A 22935-nucleotide genomic window follows, 5' to 3' on the forward strand; every position below is an offset into this window, starting at 1 on the left:
AGGCCTACGTTTTATGCCAGCATGTCCTGAATGCCAAAAAAAGTTTAATTCTGGTCCTTGGTTTTAAAGGTTATGATGAGCTCTTTCACATTACTGAAATATCTATAAACAACTCCCTCTCATGCACCAACTATTTTCAATTTCCAAAGGCTTGTTACGCTTTCAGAGTACATGTCTTCCCAGGGTTCATCATATTCATGAGACCAGCTAGTCTACATTTGCGAGAGAGCTCATTTCTCAATTCAGTGATCTACAACAAACTTCTTTCAAAACTGGGGAGAGACGTGTGCCATCTTGCTTTCCCCAGTTTTTGTGTGATTTTACCCTACACTATATTATATAAGCTCCTTCTATTTTTACAAAAGTGTTGAAAATGCAACTAAAGAAATATCTGAATTACAGTATTCTAAAGGTTACTAATGAGGTTAGTAAGTTACTTAAGAATCACAACGATGCCACTTCCCTCATGGCCTAATTATTGGCAGTAACTGTGTCACCTTCTTGCCACTGCAATGCAAAGGGGGAAAAAAGGGAGCAATCTGTAAGACTGAGGTAAGGGGAAAAAAATCAAAGATCACCTCATTACTTTAAGTAACAGGAGGAGTTTTACTTAGCTCTTTCATCATAGTGTTTTCTAAGGAGCATCATTCCAGCTAAGCTACAGGCAGTACACTGACAAAGACTAAAAATCCATCTATCAAAAAAACTACCTTGTCAGTGGCAACCCTTCAGAAGCAAGAGCTGTGGTCTCTTCAGTTTGTTGGCTCAGAGATGGTATGCTTCCAACACAAAAGCTTGGGTTGCTCAGCCAGTCTAATTCTGCACATGCAAAAGGGAAAAAAAGATCAATGAAATTAGCTCAATATGACTTCTAAAGCAGGAAATCCGTCTTATCAGCTGACATCCTAATTCACAGCCAATGTCAGCCAGACATTTTGAACAATCCACAGAAGGTGAAGGGAATCCATGAAATTTTTATTACAAAGGGCATGGGGCTTTAACACATTCTAAAATATTTAAGACCAAAATCCTCTTGTGATATCAGGCTGCGGCTTAAGCAGAAGCCATGTAACAAGTGTGGCCTAAATGGCAACAAGGCTTTATGACTCCATCCACACTCTAATGAGCATGAACGCTTCCAAAGCATCAGGTTTTAATGACCTCAAATTTGATTTAGACGATTCCAAAAAGTTAAAAAATCAAATCAGGCATTAAAACCTACCATGCTTAATATTACAGAAGATTAAGATATTTTTCTTTAAAAAAATTTATTCCAACGTTTTATCTTAGTAGAATTTATCTTAATATGAACCTTTACTTTAACACAAACCTTTCCTTGTAACAGTACTCCTTTTTGAAAATAAAAACACAAGGTGTTAACTTTTCTAATTAATGCTAAAATTATATAAGATGTTAACAATGATCGTTGCTGGGTGGTGAGATTAAATGTTCAAAATTTTTCTTCTTTCTGCTTATCCATGAATTTCTAACTTATGCAATGAACTATTTCTGAATTATTCATTTTCTCACTTTTAGGAGTCTTAGCTGTGAAGGAAAGAAAAAAAAATATGGGATAGTAGCAGCAAGGGGGCCCAAGGAAGGGTTTGTATTTTGTCCTGTTTTGTTTTAGGATGGGAGGCAGGAGTAGATTCATATTCTGAGGAGAAAGAACCCATGGAATGGCTGAAGCTGTAAGAGAGAAGGGTAACTGCACTTTTCAACCGCTGTACTGGGGTATACAGATATATCTCAGGAGATATGGCAGGTTCACTTCTAGACCACCGCCATACAGCCAATTATCGCAATAAAGGAAGTGACACGAATTTTTTGGTTTCCCAGTGCATATAAAAGTTAAGTTTACACTATATTGTAGTCTGTTAAGTGTGCAAAAGCATTATGTCTCAAAAAACAATATACATACCTTATTTAAAAGTATTTTATCGCCAAAAAATGCTAACCACCATCTTACCTTCAAGCAAGTTTTAATCTTTTGCTGATGGAGTCTTGCAAAAAACACAATATCTGCAAAGTGCAATAAAATGAGGTATGCCTATAATTTACATACCATAAGGTTCACCCATTTAAAGTGTACAATTCAATGGTTTTTAGTATATTTAGAATTGTGTAAGTACCACCACAAAATAATTTCCGAACATTTTCATCACTGCACAAAGAAAGTCCATGCCTATCTGCAGTCACTCTCCATCACCCCCTCTTGCTCTCCTACTCCCAGCCCTAGGCAACCACTCATCTACCTTCCGTCTCTGCAGATCTGCTTATTTTGGACATTTAATATAAAAGAGATCATACAATACATGATCTTTTTCAACTGGCTTCTTTCACCTGGCATGTTTTCACGGTTCACCCAGGCTGTAGCATGTGCCAGTACTCCATGCCTTGTTATTGCTGCAGAATAATCCATTTTATGGATATATCATGTTTTACCCATTCATCAGTTGATCAGTGCTTGGGGTGTTTGCATTTTTGGGCTATTGTGAATAACGCTATGAACACTGGTGTACAAGTTTTTACATGGACGTATGTTTTCATTTCTCTTTGGTAGATATCTAGAAGCAGAATTGCTGGGTCATATGGTAACTCATCGAGCATTCTGAGGAACTGCCAGACTGTTTTCCAAATTGGCTGCACCATTTTACATTCCCATTAACAATGTATGAGAATTCCAATTTCTCTGCAAGCTTGCCAACTCTTTACTGTCTTTCGATTATAGTCATCCTGGTGGGTGTAATGTGTTTTCTCATTGTGGTTCTGATTTCCATTTCCCTGGTGACTAATGATGTTGAACATCTTTTGATGTGTTTATTGGCCATTCATATTTGAATAGAAATAACTATCCAAATCCTTTGCCCATTTTTAAATTGGGTTGTCTTTTTATTATTGACTTGCAACAGTTCTTTATACATTCTGTATTCTAGTCCCTGATGATAACTGCATCTTAGTGAGGAAATATGCGAATGCATGCTCCATGATGCCAGGGACTTTGTTTATTCACTGCTGTATCCCCAGCACCGAGAGCAACGCCTGGCACACATCAGCAGGAGTCTGATAAATACTTGCGGAGAAGGGGGAAGGGAGGAAGGAAAATTCCTAAGGAGGAAAGGTACATTAAAAAGCACAGGAAAAAGGGAGAGAGGGGGATTCTAACTTATTAAGTGCCTAACACAGGCCAAGCACCAAGCTAAGCAGTCTACATCCTCACATCTTCTAATCCTCACCACAGCCCTCCACGGGAGGTGTAATGATCTCCAGTGTACAGAAGAGGAAACTAAGGCTCAAAGGGACTAAGTAATTTGTAAGGTCATATCCAGTAAGTGCTAACAACTGTTCACGCAATCTTTCTTCTACTGTCTCCTTTTTCCTTCTGAGGCTGGTTCCCTTCCCTTGGGCCTAATTCCTGGCAAGAGGGATGCGAAAATAGTTCCCGTTGCTCACTGAGATCACAATTACTTCCACAATAATACAATTCTGTTGTGAACAAAAGGAAAGTGGAAAATATGGAACAACAATACGCAAGGAGAGATGCTCTCAAACAATTCTAGTACATTTTTACATAAATATTCCAGATAGTGATGACAGCTTGGAGGAAATGTAAAGAAACACAGATGTCAAAATAACATAAAGGGTGTGACTCTCCCAAAGTCTTCAGAAGGTGCAAGAAAGGCTTCTTAAGGATGCAATTAAGGCTTTGCCATATGGGACCATTGTGAAAATAAATAGTTTATAAAGAACTAAAACTCTTGGGGTTTGAACTCAAGTCATCATTGACCTCTGTGTGACCTTCATCTCAATCAAGTGACCGTTTGTCAGGGCAAAAGGTATTTTCATCTGACAAGAAGTTGCCGCTGCTTCTTCTACTTCCTGGTTCTTTTTCATAGCATGTCAGCAGTGAACATGCATGTAATATTAGAAGTAATCATCATTGAATGTTAGCCTGGAGAAATTTTGGAGATCCTCTAGTCCCGAGATTTTAAAACTTTTTTTAGCCAAAGAACACACTGCTCAAACAAAATCTTTCAAAGCAGTCTGATGTGCAGAACAGAAAGAGCAGAGATGCTCTTGTCGGGGGTTCAGAGGGAGGGGGTGGGTCTGAGAAGGCTCCCTGGAGCAGAGCCTGGACACCACTCCCCCACTGACAGATCAACAGCTGGAAGCCTAAAGAAGTTAAGTCATGTGGTGCAGGACACACATCTGCACCTGGATCTGCAAGCTCCATCCGGCTCTCCCCACCACACCACAGTGCTATTCTTCACTTCCTCAACTAAGGAGTTGGTTCTCCTAAAGTCTCCTTGCAATTGGTTGGCACTTGGGGCTATCATGGCAATTTTCATATTGTGATCTCATTATCTGCATGTCAGTCTTCCCACTATATTCCAAAAAGGTCAACAACTCAAATCCTTATAGGGACCAGATTACTAATGATTACTGTGACACTATAGGGAGTGACAAAAGAAAAAATATATATCTATTTTGCCAGCTAAACAAATACACCAACTGGTTTACAACTCTTACATTCAAGTTTCCAGCTCACCTCCCCACTTCCCACTCCTTTCTTCCCAAACTAAAGGCAACGTGAGGGCAGAGGCCATGACCACTCACTCAGGTACTCCCAACTCCTAGCACTGTGCCTTGGCACAAAGCAACTGGACTACATAAATATCTGTTGAATGAATAATATGAATGAGGATCTGAACCCTATCTTTGCATCCTTGTATCCCCAGCACCTAATTTACCCAAAAAACTGAAGCAATTTGAGATCGTCAAAAGCATGCCATTACCTAGGTACAAAAAGTACAACTATCATAATTCCTCCAGTCTTCACTGTAAATGTGGATTTAATCATTAAAGAATGAAGTACTGAATACCTACTGTGTGTCCAGGCACAGTTCTAGGTTTTTGGGGTACAGTGGTAAACACGACAGGCCAGGCCTCTGCTCACATAGTGCTTAGATATAATCATAACCTCAACTGTTCACATAATACATTTGGATTATTCAATTACATTTTAGTTACAGAGAATCCTAGAGAAAGTTATCTGAGATTAAAAGATGCTTTATTAATCAGATTGCAAAGTCCTTTTCTCTATTTACTTACATCCTCACATAATTTACAAGTGCCCTTGATAGAAATCAAATATGTAATTAGATAACTGTGTCAATACTAAGCAGGACATATTACAGAGTAATATGCTAAGTAATATGCTAAGTGTAACATATTACAGAGAAGACTAGCAGGATACCACATGTCTAGGGTTTAAGATAGAGAAGCTGACTGGCTGACAAACCTTTTGTTCCTTCAGGTTAGTAAATAAATCACAGGTTGGAACTTGCCTGGAAATTAGCACTTTTTTATATGGATGCGCACATCTAAGAAAGGAAGAATGGGGCAACTATCAGGCAGAATAACCGCTTTAGAACTTCTCCGTAACAAAACCCAGGCAGGTATCTGGAAGAAGCACAGCATGTGTAACCTTACAGAAAATAATACAATGAATCACTAAACACTTTACGCTGAAATGCTTTTTGCAATAAGTTTATCATATAACTCTATTTCTCCATCACTAGTGAAAATACTTTAATTCAATTCCACTATGGGCAGAGGGAGGAACGAATTGCCATGAATAGACTTAAACTTTAAAAACAAATTTCAGATCACAATTAGATAAAATATCCAAGTTCTATACCCTTTCCCCATTCTATTTTAACAAAATAGCACTGATTACTAATTTGTTTAAGTGAGCTAAGAGGTGAGCACCATCTCTCCGGGGATGATAATTCAAAAGACATTTCTAGGGCTGATTGTATAAATAAATTAGCATATATACGTTAGGGAAGGGAGCTGTTCCTTTAAAAAGAGCCAAACTCTTCATTTTGATGGAAACCCTTACTTTCTGACAAAGAATCTGAGAGCACAAACATTCGTACAGAAGGCACCGGGGTGAACATGGCTAAGAACTGCATTTAAGATGGTGATTACGGGGAACCTAAGCAAAGTCAGCCCTTCCAGAGAGCTAACCTACAATTTGAGAGACCCAGGGATCCCAAAGGTAATGTTTAAACAACCAAAACCCCAACATTCCAACATCATAGTGTGGTTTATAACACAAGTTTTGGAGTCAGAAGGACTTATGTTCAAATACTGGCTTTATCGTGTATTAGTTGTGCAACTTTGAACAAAATACTTAATCTCTCTGAGTCTCCTTCCTTCATGCAGCACTTTTTTACCAAGAGCCAGGTACTGTTCAAGGTACCAGGAATACACAGCAAACAAGACAAACCCAACACAACCCTCAGGGAGCTGAACAACCGGCACTCATTCACATGCAATGAGACAAATGCCAAGACAGAGAAAATATGCAGGGAATAATGAGAGCACGCAAGTAGGTTCCCTAATCCAAACTAGGTATGGATCAGAGAAAGCTGCCTGGGAGGACATCTCAGTTAAGACCCAAATGATGAGAAGGAGTTAAGTAAATACGCTGCTTGGAAACATCCAGGCAGAGGAAATGGGCCCGCAAGTGAGACAAGACTCTCTGGGAAACAAAGCAGCAGATGCTGTTATGGCTGGACCACTGGGAGTGGGGGAGATGGGGGCAAAATGAAGCCGGAGAGGTTTGGGGGCCTTAAACAACACGTTAGAGTTTGGGTTTATAACTAAGAGCCATGGGCAGACTCTTGGAAGCTTTAAGCAAGGGTGACAAAATCAGCTCCAGTGTCTGAAACACAAGCAGTGAAGAGCAGAGTTTAAGAGCACGCGTTTCGAAGCTAGATTTCCTCAAATCCTGGCTCTGTGACTCATTAGACGGGTGACCGTAGGCAAGTTACTTATTGGCTCTGAGCCTCCGTTTCCTCCTCCTTAAAAAATGCAGATAATAGTACCAACTTCATAGGGTTGCTATGAGAAGTCAATGACTTAACGTCTGTAAAGCATTTAGATCAGTGAATGGCACACAGGACTTTTAAATAAATAATTTTAAAATTCTCGGTACAGTGTGGAGAGTGGTTCACGGGGTGGAGGTAGGACTGAAGACAGAGACTATATAGGAAGCTGTTGTAATAATCCAGGGATGACGGTGGCAAAAGCTAGGGAGCAGCAGTGAGGACAGACAGAAACTAATGAATTTAAGAGTTATTTGGAAGGACTGGACAGAGAACTGAATGGGGGAAAAACGGAAGTCGAGGTATGTGTCTAAGTTTTGGCTTGGGGGAATGGTGGTGCCATTTTCTGCTATGTGGACACAGGAAGAAGAGGAGATTTGGGGAGAAAAAGACCGAGTTTAGTTTCTTCCCCAAATATGGATAATATACCTGCCTCACATGTTAAGAGGATTAAATAAACTGATATGCCATCTTCCATCCGAACTCTGTCTAAATATTCGACTTCCATGCAATGCTGTTTTAGAGTATACAATCCCAACAAACAATCTGATGGTGTAGGAAGAAAAGCCTGAGAATTGGAGGGATAAGACACCGGAGCTCTCTGCTGCTCCTGACACAAAGGAGGCACTGTATACCTGTTTGTTTAAAGAATGAATGTGGCTGAATCTAGCCCCCCTAGACCATTCACTGAATGTGATGCCCACTTAAATCCTGGCCTAACTCTGAACAGCACCTAGAGAGTGGAGAGCAGAGCCTCTCCTTTGCTTTGGTATTTCCTGTCTTTCCTGTCCAGGAGTGGTTTCTTTTTGTCTTTTTTTTTTTTTTATTGAAACTGCACCCACTACTACTAACACTATCTTACATTTTTATAACATGTTATAGCATAAGGCAAAAAGTACAGTGCTTCTATTTACAACAGCAAAAGACCGGAAACAGTCCAAATGTCCTTAATAGGGACTGGTTGAATAAAGCACATGATACCCACATGATGGAGTTCTGTGTACCAGTCAAAAAAAAGACGAAGATCTCTACACTCTGCTGTAAAGTGATCTCTGGGATTTAAGGTAAAATGCAAAATAGGACCCATTTGAGAAAGAGAAGAGAAATGTGGTTGGCTCATATTAACAGGGGAAAAAATGCTATCAGTGACTTATGAAAATTCTAACCTACAGGGGAAGAAACTTAAGAGGTTGGAGGAACAGAGATGGAAGCGTTTTTTTCTCTCACTATACCTGGTCTATATTTTCAACTTTAGAACCATGTAAACATCTCACAACATTATAAAGCAAGATCAAATCAAAAAGAGGAAAAAAGCAATCCTTAAAAATTGAAAATATACCTAACTGTATATCAAATTGGTGACAAAACCACAGAGAGAATTATTTCAAGTGATTTTAAAATACAGTAATTTGACCACACATCCGTCAAGGCATATGTCCTAAGGACAAATAGAACCATAAAGAAATACTGAACTATTTAGTATTAGTCATATGAGTATTGTTATTTTGAACATGTACATAATTGTACTAATGGCACCAGGAACTAAGATTTTCAGCATAAGAGGAAAGAACTATAAATATTAAATCAAAGAAATTAAGTAAAAATCTCACAATCTTAAATTTGGACTGGAAATATCAATATGAATTAATGACATATTTTTCTCTTCCCCGTTCTAACCACTGAAAATGTCTAGAAATAATGACAACCCAGTGCAATGAGTACTCCTGACATCCAATCTGTGGTTTTAACATACCCATACCATTTTCCACTAAAAGAAACCAGGCTTCCTTGGAGAAATGGCCAATTCCAGGCCGTAACATATGTAAGCGATGAACTCTGGCATCTTTTAGGCCAGAAAGTAAGGAAGCAATTAAAGATAACTGGGTCAGGGGCTGGCCCCATGGCTGAGTGGTTAAGTTCACGCACTCTGCTTCTGCGGCCGAGGGTTTAACTGGTTCAGATCCTGGGCACGGACATGGGACCACTCATCAGACCATGCTGAGGCAGCATCCCATACAGCACAACCAAAGGCACACACAACTAGGATATACAACTACGTACTGGGGGCCTTCGGGGAGAAAAAGGAAGAAAAAAAAAAGATTGGCAACAGATGGTAGCTCAGGCGCCAATCTTTTAAAAAGTAAAAAGATAATTGGGTCATGTCAAAAAGACACAAGCACCAACTTGATTAAGCCCCCATTAGCCAAAGATGGGACATTTTGAGCATTAGAAAAATAATATCTGCAATGGACTGAAATATAAATATGGTAAAAATTCATGAGTAAAAATCAAAATGAAAAAAAAGAAACACCTCATTGGTCACCTCTAAAAGTTGCTGGGACCCCAACTCATTATTCTGAAAAGTGACAAAGGGAACAAATCAAGCATTCATCTTGTCTTTCCTACCTGAACTGTATTTGAGGGTGTCCCAACAGCGTTAAGAAAAAGTTCTTTAGGGGCCGGCCCCAAGGCCTAGTGGTTAAGTTCAGCACACTCTGTTTCAGCAGCCTGGGTTCGGTTCCTGGGCACAGACCTACATCACTCGGCAGCAGCCATGCTGCGGTGGCAACCCACATACAAAATACAGGAAGACTGGCACAGACGTTAGGGCAAATCTTCCTCAAGCAAAAAGGGGAAGATTGGCAATAGATGTTGTTAGCTCAGGGTGAATCTTCTTCAGCAAAAAAAAAGAAAGAAAAGAAAAAGTTCTTTACAGAATAATTGATGCTAATAAATACAGGAGCAATGCTAAAGTTAGAAAATATCCATATTGTAACCTCAATGAAATACTAGTTCTAAGCAATAATCAAAAAGAGCTGCAAAAATCATTAGGTGAAAGGTTGATGGGTAGCTTCATAATGGGTCAATCAGGCTGTCCATGAATCCACTGATCAATCTTAACATCACTAAAAGAGAGAAAACTACACAGTACATCCTCCTGATTTCATTCAATAGCAAACGCAGAGCACACCCAATGAGGTATTCACAACTAAAAAGGTTATACCTGAATCTAATTAACTCTTTAGATCTAATTACCAGTTTACAGGAAATACTGGGATAGAGAAACATGTTAAACACCACCATAAGGATTCAGCGGGAAATGTTGACAGGATAAATGACCCAGTTTCTTCAACAAACAAATCCCAAGGGAAAATGGAGGGGAAGGAGAAACTGTTTTATAGTAAAAAGAGACCTAAGAGACATATCCATGAAATGCAACGTTCAATCTTTTTTGGATCCTAACTTGAATAAACTAAACAGAAAAGACATTTTTGAGACAATTTGGGAAATTTGAACACTGACTGGAAACTAGATGATATTAAAGAATTATACTTTCACTGAGTGATAATGCTGTTTAAATTTTTAAAAATACAGTACTTTATAAAAGCTCTTTTATAAATATTATCCTGATGGTAGATACCCAGATGTCCCACAAATACTGGTTAAGATAAATGACAAAAGCAACGCTTCCCTATTTCGTCCTCTAAAAATAAAAAGATAAACCCTTGGGCTGTTATTCAAGTCACTACCCTCCCTCACCGCCAGTCCCAACCATGCTTCCCAAGGCTCCTCTTTATGCCACAGTATTTCCAGACAAACTGGACTATACGCAGTTCTCTGCACAGGTCTCACGCTTTCCTTCCTGCAAGCCTTTGAAGGCCCTGGAATGCCCTTCCACTTTCTCTATTTGTCCAAATCCTACCCTCTTGAAGATCCATCCCAAAAGTTAGCTCCTACACAAAGCTTTCTTTGAACCTCCCATCACAAGTCATTACTTCTGTAGTTTACCTATGACAGCTCTAACACCCTACCTTATCTCTAACCCTGCTATTTCTTCTGTTAAGTACCTACTATTGGTCTGTACCTTCAGCAAGTTATTTACTGAACACCTACTATATTTTAGGCCTTGCTAGGGGCTACCTATGCAGCAATGAATAGCCAGACACTGTCCCTGACCACATGGAGGATACAGTCCAATACAGGATGACCAAAATTACACTAATTATACAAGAAATTACTCACAATTATGAGAAATGTTACCCAAAAAGAGGTGTAGGGGCTATGACAGGATATAACACAGATGTTAGACACAACTGGACTCTGTCACATAGGGCACGACTTAAGACTAACTAAATTACAATTCACTATGTCCCTCCACTTTTAACAAGGCAGATCTCCTGGGAATGTCTAAGGCTTAAATAAAACATGTAATGCCATCATCTGGCACACAGTAGGCCCTCAAGAGATATATATTAGTTCTAATTCCCAGCAGCTGTGGCCATCTGGAGAGAAACCGTGTTTGATTAAGCTTTGGATCATAATCCCCTAGCTCTAGGTCCGCCAAAAGGTATGAACCCAATAAGCATTTCAGAAATAAGTAAAACAGGAAAGGAGGAAAGACGGAACAACACCCAGCATTTGCATCAGGAGTCTCCTCGAGATGTGGAGTACCATTATTCCCATTTTATAGGTGAAGTAACTAAGGCTCAGAGGAAGAATGGGGTCCAACAACATGACCATATGGAAGTCCCAGCTCCAGGGCCTGTCCTTGGTCTGTCTTTCTCCCATTCACGACTCTACAACTCTAGCCCAGAAGCCCGGAGGAGGAAAGGAGCTCTTCCCAGAAGGCTTGGCGGCGCCGCGGAGAACTCTGGGATACAAATGGATAAACAAATCCAAGAAAAGGGCCCAGACCAGCGCCCGAGAAACTACGTCTTAAGCCCGCCAAGTGCCTTCTTTATCCCGTCTGTGTGCTCACCTTTCCTAGAACTTCCGCTAGCGGGAGCTTCACTAACGCCCGCAAAGGCTGGGAACAGCGCCATGATCACAGGCCGCACCGCCGTTCCCCTCCACAGAAATGGCGCCGGTGAGCGGGCGCCGGTAGTGAGGCCTTCGCGGTCGCGATGCACTCTGGGAAGTGTGGTTTTCCCGGCGCTCGCTTGGGCTTCGCTCGAAACCAGGCGGGGCGGGGCGGGGTGGGGCGGGGCGGGGGCGGGACGTAGAGGGGCGGGGCGGGATCGCTTCCCAGTAATAAGTACTGGCGGGCTTCTGTGAGAACCGGGAAGTAACGACTCGGAGATGGAATTGTTCAGAGCGGAGACTAGTAGGAAATTGGGATTCCAATTCGACTCCTGAACTCATACCATTACTTCCTAACTGGGTCAAATTAATCAAACTCTGTAAGCTTTACTTTCCTCTACAATATGTTTAGAAAATTAAATGAGTATTTAGGGAAAGTGTTTAGCATGGGCCTGGCTCGTGGAAATCCCTTAATAACAGTTAGCTATAATGTAAGTTGTGACTACAAGTGCCCCTCAAAGCCATGTGAGATATCCAAATTTTAGTGAGTTTACCACTTTAAATATCTCAGGAGACAAAAGAATTCAAGGTGCTATCAAGCACAAAGTTCTTTGCTGGTTCGAAAATATATTTACCCGCCTATTTAAGTATTCTTGGCTAAAAAAGAAGAGTTGAACCTGAATCTGCCACCAGAAATATAGGAATAAAGGAAAATTGTAAAGGGTTCATACCATTTGAAAGCAATCAGCCTAATCCAGAATGTGGGAAATTATAGAAAACAATCTGGTTTCTTCAACAAATAAATGTCTTTAACGGGGTGGGAGATTGCAATAGATTAAAAGATTTTAGAGATATATCAACCAAATATAGCCTCATTATGATTCTGACTGGACAAAAAAAGACCTTTTTGAGACACGGAGGAATAAGAGCTGGACAGTATTAGATGGTACCAGGTAATTCTTGTTAATTCTGTTAGCTGTACTAATGTACTAATGGCACCGAGGTTACTTTTTGAAGTTCTTATATATTAGAGATACATATTGAAGTATTTGCAGGTGAAAATATATTTCTTTGGGTCCCAGGGAGTTCAAAGATCTTTAGAGTTAGATAGGAAATACATTAGGAACCAAAGAGATACAAATCTAATCAAGAGATGGATGGACTCTTGTGAAAGCTGCAGACCTGTATGAGAATTGGGTTATGTGAGTCCAAAATGAGTATGCTTCAAGCTTTGAAGGCATCCACACGGTACTTACCAAAAGGGAGTATGACAGTAGGGGTGGTGAACCCCTGCATGTCTGCAACTTTCACTCCTACCAAAATCTCTAGCTCTAAGTTAGCTCAGTTAATTGGGGCTGCTTCTGCCTGCCTTAGCAGATCACCTCAGGTCACCTGGATGGTGACAGTCTTCCCCAGTGCTTTATATCTGTCCACTCCAGAAAAATAATTAATATGGAAGATTTAGGAGCATCAAAACCATAATAGTAATGTTTCTGTAGTAAGAAGGAATCTGGACATATTACATATTTTTTGTACACCTTTTGTTTTGCTTAATTAGCACCCTCCTTTCTAAATCTACAAGGTGATCGTGTTAGTATGATGCGGCCTCGCTGTCCTGGCCCTATCTGATTTATCAGAGTAAGTATGTAACCCAACAGGGCCAAGTCTTTAGTTGGTAGGTGCTCCACCCATATCTGACCCAAACCAGGCCAAGCAAAGTTCCTTTCCAGAAATTTTGGAAATAGAACTGAGAGAGAGAAGCTGGTCTCTCTTTGTGTGTCTGAAGTGCAAGACGTACTAGCTTAGGAGCTGGTGGAGAAGCAGAGGAAACGTGCCTGTGGAGAGAGAAAGATGAAAGCAGATGTGAGTTGGACAGGAGGGTTCCAGAGATTTTAGAACGCTAGTTCTAGTTATCCCCGGAGCCTTATGGTTGGGTTCTGGGAAGCAGCCCAATATCCTTATAATACATTCCTTATTTCAGTTCAACAGATTCAAGTCGACTTTCTGTCACTTGCAACCAAGAGTCCTAAATAATAGAGAATGAATGAGTGAATGAATGAGTAAATGACACTATTTCCACACTCAAGGTCATAACCCCACAGCCTGGAGGTGTTCCACTTAGTGTCAGTGATGAATGATACTTTTAAACCAGTTTACCCAGAACGTGTAAAAGCAAACTCCTTTCATCTTAAGAAGGAAAGAATCTTCACTCACTAAGTCAGGCAAACCGGAGAAACAGGTCTATCAACTCATTCACTCTTAAGGAATTTTCTGATAGTCCCTATGAAGTAAAGAAAGAAAATGTGCCTTTGGAAACCACGGATATCAACAAGGAAATAGAAGAGTCTGAGCCGCTTCATTGGTGTGATTTGCTTTCCCTTGTTTTTTTTTTTGGAGAGGGTAAAAATGTCTTAGGTTGGAAGTGCCTTAGTATGTGCACACAAGCTCACACAGCAGCTCTTCCGTCACAGCTAAAATAGCCTGTTTGTGCCAAATCACGATTCACATACTCAAGAATCTGTCTGAAATATGTTAGGTTTTTAGAAGCGGTACAGAAATTAGAGAAGAACGTGACCAATCATGCTTGATAGTGAGGTTTCCATTTAGAATAATCTTTAGGGGGAAACACTTGGATTTACTCTCCTATAAGGAAGGTTGTGTGGTCATTTCCTAAGAGCCTTGGAGAAAAGTAACATTAACGAGAGTTTTAAAGGTTAAATGAATTTTATTGGGTAGCTTATTCTTAAACTAGCACTTCTTCCCAAAATGCCCTGAAAGAATTTTCAGCTTTTGCTGTGATTAGAACTCTTCCAGAAAGTGATATATGTTTTATAAGTTATATTGATAATGAAAGATATCAATGAAACAACATAAACCTCTTATTTTTTCAATTTTTTTTTTTTTTTTTTTTTTTTTTTTTTTTTTTGCTGAGGAAGATTAGCCAGAGCTAACATCTGTGCCAGTCTTCCTCCACTTTATATACAGCTCACTGCCACATCATGGCTGACGAGTGGTATAGGTCCACACCTGGGATCCAAACCCATGAACCCGGGCCACTGAAGTGGAGTGCACCAAATTTAACCACTACCCCATGGGGCTGGCCCCTAAATAATTTTTTAATAAGCAAATAGTTAAGTCCCCACTATTCAGGCTGCTTTTCTTTGACTAGAAAAGTGACATTTTAACAACTGGTTTGGTCCCAGTCTCCATTTAAAAACTCCTTTTTCTTGTTGACTTTTGTCTCCCTGGCAATTCTCCTCGCTGTGGTCGTATGCCTTTTAAGTGTGGGCCACGAGTGGCTGGTTTGTCTCCTCCCCCTTTATTTCCATCTGCACCTTGCTTTTCACTCCTCCTCTCATTGCCAAAAAGAGCAAAAGTGTGAATTTTTTCACCTGTAAATTTCCAGTTGCAGGTGAAAGTGTCTAAATTAAAGTGGTTTTCACCTTTTGCCCACCTATTTAGGAATGCAGAGAGGAACTATCCTCTCCTACTATTTTAAGCATGCAATACATGCTTGATATAGAAAAAGTTTCACATACAGGAAAATATAAAGAAGATAGGGAATAGTCACCCATACTTCCATTACCCAAAGACAGATACTCTTTTGGAGTATTTCTATGCAGGCTTTTCTTTTGTTTCTTTCTTTTATGCTTTTCCAGTGTCTTAGTTTATGCATATATTTTTTTCATCATAGATGTGATTACTTTTCCTCTTAATATTCTACATAGGCATCTCTCTCTTTTATTACAAATCTCATAAATATGTATTAGGTGTATAATATTTCATCCAGTGGATGGGATCACAATATATATAACCATTCCTTATTTCCAGATGTTTAGCAAACCTCACTTGTGTCATCTCACTGATGTTATCCATGTTCTCCAAGACAAAAGTGGCCGGACAGGATTGTCAGCTACAGGATCTTAAATGGTAGCTCATCCACCAGTAGCCAAGAAGGATGCTTGTAATGATGAACTACCACTGTGCTGGAGCATGAGCAGTAAGACGGCAAAAACAGAAGGCAACGAGAGCAAGAGGACACTTTCTAAAAAGACAACTATCACTTCAAACAATAAAGGCACAGCTCCACAAAACATTTATTCAGCAAAGTAACTATACTCCGTGCCAACAGCACATACTGACATCGCAACAAACAATTCTGCAAAGATCATCCCTAATGAACAAGGAATACTAGCCCCACCGGGGAGGTGGGAATTCACTCTGACTGGGAGGGCTCCACAGAGGTAGCTGCTTACCCCGGTCTTAATAGATGAGGAGGATTTTACTGGATAGATCAAGGAGAAAGCAGATGTAGGGAGAGGAAATAGCATGTGTGGAAGTCCAGATTCTAAAACAGAAAGATGTGTCCAAGGACCCTCGACCAGGACTATGTGGCTGCATGTGGCTGCAGTGACGTGAGAGAAGCTGGGGTGAGCCTGGGAAGAGTGGCTGGGGTCAGGTCCTGAAGAACCCTGATGCTCTATGTTGTACAAGAATTTATCTGGTTCTTGCCTCTGGTTCTTCCTCAGAGGTAAATGCCAAATCCTTGACATTTCCTGAGTGATTCTTTGTTATTCATGGTGGGTCCCTGACCACACCTGAGTTTGTGCTAATGCGATGACTCAGGATGTGGACCAGCCATGCTGGAAAGACCAACCATGTGATTAGAGGGTTGGGGCTTTGAGCCAGCCGACCTCTAGGGCGTGGAGGGGGGCTGGAGACTGAGTTTAATCACGTGGCCAATAATTCAATCAATCATGCCTACGTAATAAAACTCCAATAAAATTCGAGACACAAAGGCTCCAGTGAGCTTCCTGGTTGGTGAACACATCAATGTGCCAGGAGGATGGTGCATCTTGATTCCACAGGGTAAGTGCACAGAAGCTCTACATTCAGGATGCTTCCGGACCTGGCCCTGTGTGTCTCTTCATTGGGTTGGTCCTGATTTATACCCTTTATAATAAAACTATAATCCTAAGCATAGCACTTTCCTGAGAATTCTGTGAGTTGTTCTAGCAGATTATCATACCTTAGGCGGTTGAGGAAATCCCTGAATTTGTAGCCAGTTGGTCATGAGTGCAGGTAGCCTGGGGACCCCTGAACTTACAGCCCGTGTCTGGAGTGAGTACAATCTTGGGGGGACAGTCCCGTTCACCTGTAAGTCTGTGCTGACTCCAGGTGATTTGCATAAGACTCACATTGCAGGATTGCACCATGCTAAGGAATTTGGACCTTCTTTTGAAGGATTTTAAGTAATGAATGTTAAATATTTGTGTCTTAGAAAGATCCCTCTGTGGCAGTATGAAGAATGGATTAGACAGGGAAGAATATTCAGGAGAGTATGTGACAGATTGCCGGAAATCAGGCAGGAGCAAGAAAATGGGCCAACATACAGCCATCCAGAGTGAAGATGAATTACCGAAAATCTCTGTGAAATAAGCAGGTGAAGCGGCCGATCAAAGAGCGCATCCCAGGGGTTGGTTAAGCAAGGGTGTGTCCAGCCTGCGGTGGGTCAAAGACAGGAATTTATTGGAAACATCACTTTCAATGATCAGTAAGCTAAAAGATTTGGATCTTTTAAAAAAGAATAAAAAGATACATTTTCCTTTTGAGTCTTTGGGAAGAATTTACAGAAGATACAGAATAATACAAAAACTTATCATGTGCTCACTCCTACCCCCAATTTAGCACGTTAACATTTTCTTCTTTTTTCTTAATTTGTTCTATTTGTACTTATTTGTTTTTCTTATAAATCAGTGGCTCTCAAGGAGAGGAGGAAGGACATTTTTCCTCCCCAGGGGACATTTGGCAATGTCTGGAGATATTTTTGGTTGTCACAACTGGGGACTGCTACTAGCTTCTATTGGATAGAGGCCAGGGATGCTGCTAAACACCCCAAAATGCGCAGGACCACACCCACAACAAGGAACTGTCTGGCCCAAAATGTCAGTATGGCTGAAACTGAAAAACCCTGATTTAAATAAAAGAAATAAAATATTATAGATAAAATCGAAGTCCCTGTATACCCTACCCCAAACCCAAACCCACTTCCTTTCCACCCTTTCCCCAAAAGCAACAACTATCATGAATTAGATATAAAAATAGAGTTTTTTCTGTGGTTTTTTTTCTTATTTCTTTTTTTTGCTGAGTTCTTTGAAATTTTTAGTTTAATTTCAGTGTCAGCGCTAACACCATGATATATGACATGTTTCTTGAAAGGTTTTAAAACAATAGGCTTAGTGTGATCACACTTCTGGGAAAAATATCTATGTATACTGGGAAAATAAAGTTTATGCACCCCAAAGTAAACAAGGTAACATCTGTCAGTGGAGTTGTGGAAAATATACACATTCAATTTTATATTTTTATGAACAGTATATAATGAATATTTTTACCTTGATAATAAAAAGAGAAAAAAGTTTATTTTCAAAAGGATAGCTCAGGGGCCAGCCCCGTGGCCAAGTGATTAAGTACGTGTGCTCCACTGAGGCAGTCCAGGGTTTCGCTGGTTCAGATCCTGGGCCGGGACATGGCACCTCTTGTCAGGTCACATTGAGGCCACGGTGTCCCACTGCCACAACTAGGAGGACCCACAACTAAAATATACAACTATATACCAGGGGACTTTGGGGACAAAAAGGAAAAATAAAATCTTTTAAAAAAGAGAGGATAGCTCAGACCCAAATTTATTTCTTCCAGGATAATTTAAATAAATTTCAATTTCTGATTACTAATTTTTTGCATAAATAATTGCAAACTATGAGCCAAAGTGGCTCTACAGGGTGCACCAACCAAGAGGCCACTGATGTGAGGCAAATTACAATCTTGAGTGGAAGTGATTCATTTGCAGGAAAATTATGGACATAAATATTAAATAACCAATAGAATTTATGAATGTGCTTAGTGAATACTTAGCAATCATTTGTTAATTTGATCATTGTAGCCTGTCAAACTAGATAATTTAAGCCAAAGGCCCTGTTCGAGTAAACAAATACACTAACAAATGTCAAAGAGAATAAATGCTTTTTTTAGCATCTTGGAATCCTATGCTTAATTTCAACCCCAACCAAATAGAATTCCGAGGTTACATCCACTTTTGCAACTAGGAAAAAACCCAACACCGTGGTATGTGTTGGTTTAGCACCTGATTGGTTTATCAATTAATTCCATCCCTGGAGTGACAACTCTTTTAGTGAAAAATCATGCCGATTTGCTACTTCTTTTGAGTTAGTTTTTGTCTTCAAAGAATCAAAATTCAAGTCAGGTCCCTCAAATTCAATGACCCCAGCAGTGAAATGTCACAGAGTGGTGACGGTCATTCAGCCTAAGCGACACTCCCAGTGTAGTTCTCCGATCTGCATCATTAGTGATGCGTATGTCGTAGACGAGCTTCCAGAATGCAGCTTGATTGGCCTAAGGATGAGAAACAGATCTTTCCCTGTTAGACTGAAAGGTGGCATCAAGGATGAAAATTCATCTCCTGATTTTTCACTATCCTCAAATGCCTGGCTAACGGATTCATTAGAACAAGTGACAGCATAATGTCTTTCCACCTCTCTTGAGATCATCAAGCAGCTGATGGCAACTTTCCACAATCCTCCAGCATATGGGTTGCATCATCTATGGGGGATTCTGCAGAATAGGCTGATAATGGTTTCCTCTTTGACATTCAAGTTAATTATCACTGTGGAAGCTTTAATACTTAAAACATACATGGTGCTTAATTTGTTCATGAATCAGTGGTTTAATAAATGCCAGTGTGTATATCAAATTATGTTCATGTTTAATATCTTTTTTCTGAGCAGTCAAAAGTGCATTAAAAATTAAAATAAAATTAATTCCCACTTTCTCTCATTCTTACACTGTAGGTAATGTTATTTTACACTGTGCTATAGTGTTCTACAAATTAATGTTTGGTGCTTTGAATTAATGAACTTTGTGATTTATTTCCTGCCTGGGGTTTTATTCATTACTTTTTCAATTACTGTAAAACTTTATCCATCACGGCATGAGACCCTAAGCAATCAGATAGACAGTACTGAGTAGTTTTTCTTTTAATGGGATCCTGTAATAAAGATAGAAGACTAAATTAGCATCTCTGTGATGCCAGCCAGCAGCCCTGGGCTCTGTGTCAGTGGGCTTGTAAATAACCTTCCAGAAGTGAACCTTTCAGAATCAGAAAGCTCGGGAAAACCTGGTCTCCTGCCCTTGAGTAACTGTGAAAGTCATGGCGAACCATCGTCATCCTCAGAGCTCAAAAGCAAGAATCTCTAGGATCCAGTATATTCGCAAGAGGCAGCTGAGATTTTGAAAGTACTGACATGTCATATCATCCTACCAACTTTTAGAACTGCCGGAAGCGATTATAATGCTTTGCACCAAGACCTAAATATGTCTGTGTGTTTGATTTCTTTTAATGTTTCTTTTAGTAAGCACTGACAAGATTGCCAGCACTGCCCTGGTCTCTAAGGGCTGAGGGAACATAACACAGAGATGACATTCCCCCAGGGGTTTTTTTAATCTCCTGGAAACTCTGTGTCATTCCCAGGAGGGGCACCCCAGGTAGAACATAGTCCCCGCCAGAAAACTCACCGGGAGGTGAGGCGGAGGCAAGGAAAGGTCAGAGGGGGCCTCCTGAACTGCTCCCACAGTCACAGAAGAGCTGGAAGAGCAGTGGGGAGAGAGATGAAGCCGTTGGCAAGGCGACAAAAGCAGCAAATAGGCCTCCGTGGGAGTCCAGATTCAGCACCAGCGAGCCGCCTGCCTGGCCGCGGTAAACACACAACCATGCAGGGCCCCGGCTTCTTCCAGCTGGCTCAGCCCACTCTGCCTGGTGACCCTAAGTCTGCAAGTATTTCAGATGTGTCAATAGAAAGGGAAGCTTTTCACTTGGCACAAGGGATTTACCATTCCAAGGTAAGGCTGAAGGCAGGAAGGCAGGCCTGTTATCACCCAGAAAAATAGGGCTGATAATAAGATGCTGCACTACTAATATCCCAGAGGCTGGGTAACGCCTCGGCTACTCAGGCCATTTGAGACCAGACCACACAAAACACCAGAAGGAAGCCTGTGCTTGAGACGAGGGAGTAGCTGTGTAAACTAACAAGCATTTATTAGTCCTTTACAAAGTTATACAAAATACCCATGGCCCAAGCAGACTTCAAACTCTCATTTTAGGAATTTCACTCCTGCATCAAAAAATATAACCTCAGTTTTCTAGAATTTTCCTTGTTAGTCTGTTCTGGCGTATTTTAGTTGGCCAATCTTCCTTCACACCTTTGGTCACCCCCAGTTAGAACACGTTCCCCCCAAGGCCATTGCCTCCTCGGTCACAGATCTGGTCCCAATTCACTCGTCTGTTATACAAGCATATATTTGGCTGACCCCTCAGTTCTTGTCCCCTAACCTGCCTTCTGCTTACAGCCTTTCCTGACCCTTGGACCTGATGCTTAAGACAGCTTCTCTGGCTCCTAACCGTGGCTTCCTGCTTTCTCCTTAATTTAAACCCATCCTTTTGATGAGGCCTATATAAACCCCTCGGGCAGCCCCTTACCCAGGACAGGTCCCCACCAAGTTGGCCCTGGTTCCTCCAGCTGAGCAGACCAAGGCAGTTCCAGATAATTTGCTTTTTAGGGCCAAGGAGAAAACCTTATTTTGCTTCAACTCTTATTGTAAGTAAGGCTTCTAAAGACCTAGTGGATTTATCATCTGATCCTTCATCAGTGGGGAGGGACGGTGTGTCTCTCAGGGCTCTTATTCCAAACATCAGTGAAGGCGACACAGAATTATGGTTCAGCCAATAAAATGGTTCCCCAGCTAACAGGACCATGCTCTGGAATCCTTGGCTAGAGTCACCTCTCTGGTCATTTGATGTTTTCTAATGAGATAAGCACTATAAAATAAACAAGCAACAGGGATGCAGTTGTTGCAAGTTCTGAAGAGCAGAAGTCTTTAAGGCCTGTTATGCCATGACCATCCGAATGGGTCCGGAAAGCTTTGTAGCCCCTGAGACATAAAGATTATTTTTGACCTTGAGCTGCCAAAGACAATTATCTTGGTATGTAAATTACTCTGCCTGGAAATGGCCGGATAATTCATTCTACAGTACGTGCTTTCAGGTCATCTGAAGAACCCGGACGTAGAGACCTAACACAGGTTGTAGTAAATAGAGGGTGTGGTTCTGAGAAAGTCACGACTAGTGCTCACTTCCGGGAGGTTGAGGGTATAGCATAGTTGGTCCCAGCCTGAACCCACGCAGGGTCCTGGATGGCCTGTCCAAAGACCACCAGACCCTTTGGGAAGGAGGAAATAGCCTGGGAGGGGGACCGAGGGAAGACTCAGGGATGCAGTCCACCTCAGTCTCTGGAAGAGGTGTGTCACTTTGGCCCCAGTCAAGAGAACTGATGCATTCCCCAAATCCAAATGTCAGAGTGATGGTTCCTTGTTTAGAGTGGACAACAGATATTTCGGGAAGTAACCATAAGATTCTCTTTTATCTCTTCTGGGAGGGCAGGCTACTCCTACACATCTGTTCCTGGGAGACCAGTTTCTAAAGAACCCCAACCTGAGTGCAGGTTACAGGGTCAAAAGATGCTGCTGCTTCAGCTGCCAGCTCAGGGTGATGTGGGCAGAGAATCTGGAGCAGCAGAAGCGTGCTATTTTGACCTGCACGGCTGCCATTGCGGCATATAGACACCATGAAACAAGTTTGAAAAATGTAGACATCTGGATGCATCTGTTCATCTTAAGCTCTTTTTAATAACTATAATTTTAAAAGGGCAGCTTCTATCCTGATCTTGATTCTTACAACTTATTTTTAAGCTTTATAATGAATATTAATGAAATAATTTAGTTAGGAACTCACCTAGTATCTATTTCTTTATGTATGGTTTTTATAACAGCAATCCCAAACTCTTGTAGGAATATTACCTGCATATTTAGTGCCTCATTATTTATATTGGGAAACACTTGATTGCTTTCTGCTTCTTCATTAACTCAGGGAACTCATTCATTCTCAAAATGTAAACTCTTACAGTCGAGTCAAAAGACTCAGGTCTCCCCCTCCAGCCATGCTGTGGGGTCTCTCCTCACAGCTCCAGACATGTTCACTGGCCCCAAGCCCATCTCCACATCTCCACATCTCCACATGTCCTGTTGAATGAAACTAAACCTGTTCCTTTCTTTCCCAAACTGTTTCCTTTTGCAAGTCTCCCCATTGACCTCTGCCAGTTATGCTGTA

General features: G+C 40.9%; 1 protein-coding gene and 1 long non-coding RNA gene across 4 annotated transcripts in view; one reads left to right on the top strand and one right to left on the bottom strand.

Annotated features, from left to right (window-relative positions):
* NRDE2 (NRDE-2, necessary for RNA interference, domain containing) overlaps positions 1 to 11812 on the bottom strand; it is a 45049-nt gene extending 33237 nt beyond the window's left edge. The window contains exons 1-2 of one of the 3 annotated variants that reach the window (XR_011532918.1): positions 11656 to 11799; positions 711 to 819 (exon numbers count right to left, since the gene is read on the bottom strand). Coding sequence is in view for 1 of the 3 variants with exons in the window: in XM_070593715.1 (XP_070449816.1) it covers positions 711 to 819; positions 11656 to 11719 (173 nt within the window). In the remaining 2 variants the exon portion in view is untranslated. Of the gene's footprint in view, positions 1 to 710; positions 820 to 1969; positions 2018 to 11655 lie in introns of those variants that run through there. The other 2 variants (XM_070593715.1, XM_070593716.1) reach the window with 2 other exon arrangements.
* A 73-nt stretch (positions 11813 to 11885) lies between these two features.
* On the top strand, positions 11886 to 15790 carry LOC139079348 (uncharacterized). The gene is made up of 2 exons (XR_011532919.1): positions 11886 to 12076; positions 15528 to 15790. It is a non-coding gene; the product is annotated as an uncharacterized lncRNA (long non-coding RNA).
* The last annotated feature ends 7145 nt before the right edge of the window (positions 15791 to 22935 follow it).

The sequence above is a fragment of the Equus przewalskii genome, chromosome 25 (genome assembly GCF_037783145.1).
Source record: "Equus przewalskii isolate Varuska chromosome 25, EquPr2, whole genome shotgun sequence".
Lineage (NCBI taxonomy): Eukaryota > Metazoa > Chordata > Mammalia > Perissodactyla > Equidae > Equus > Equus przewalskii.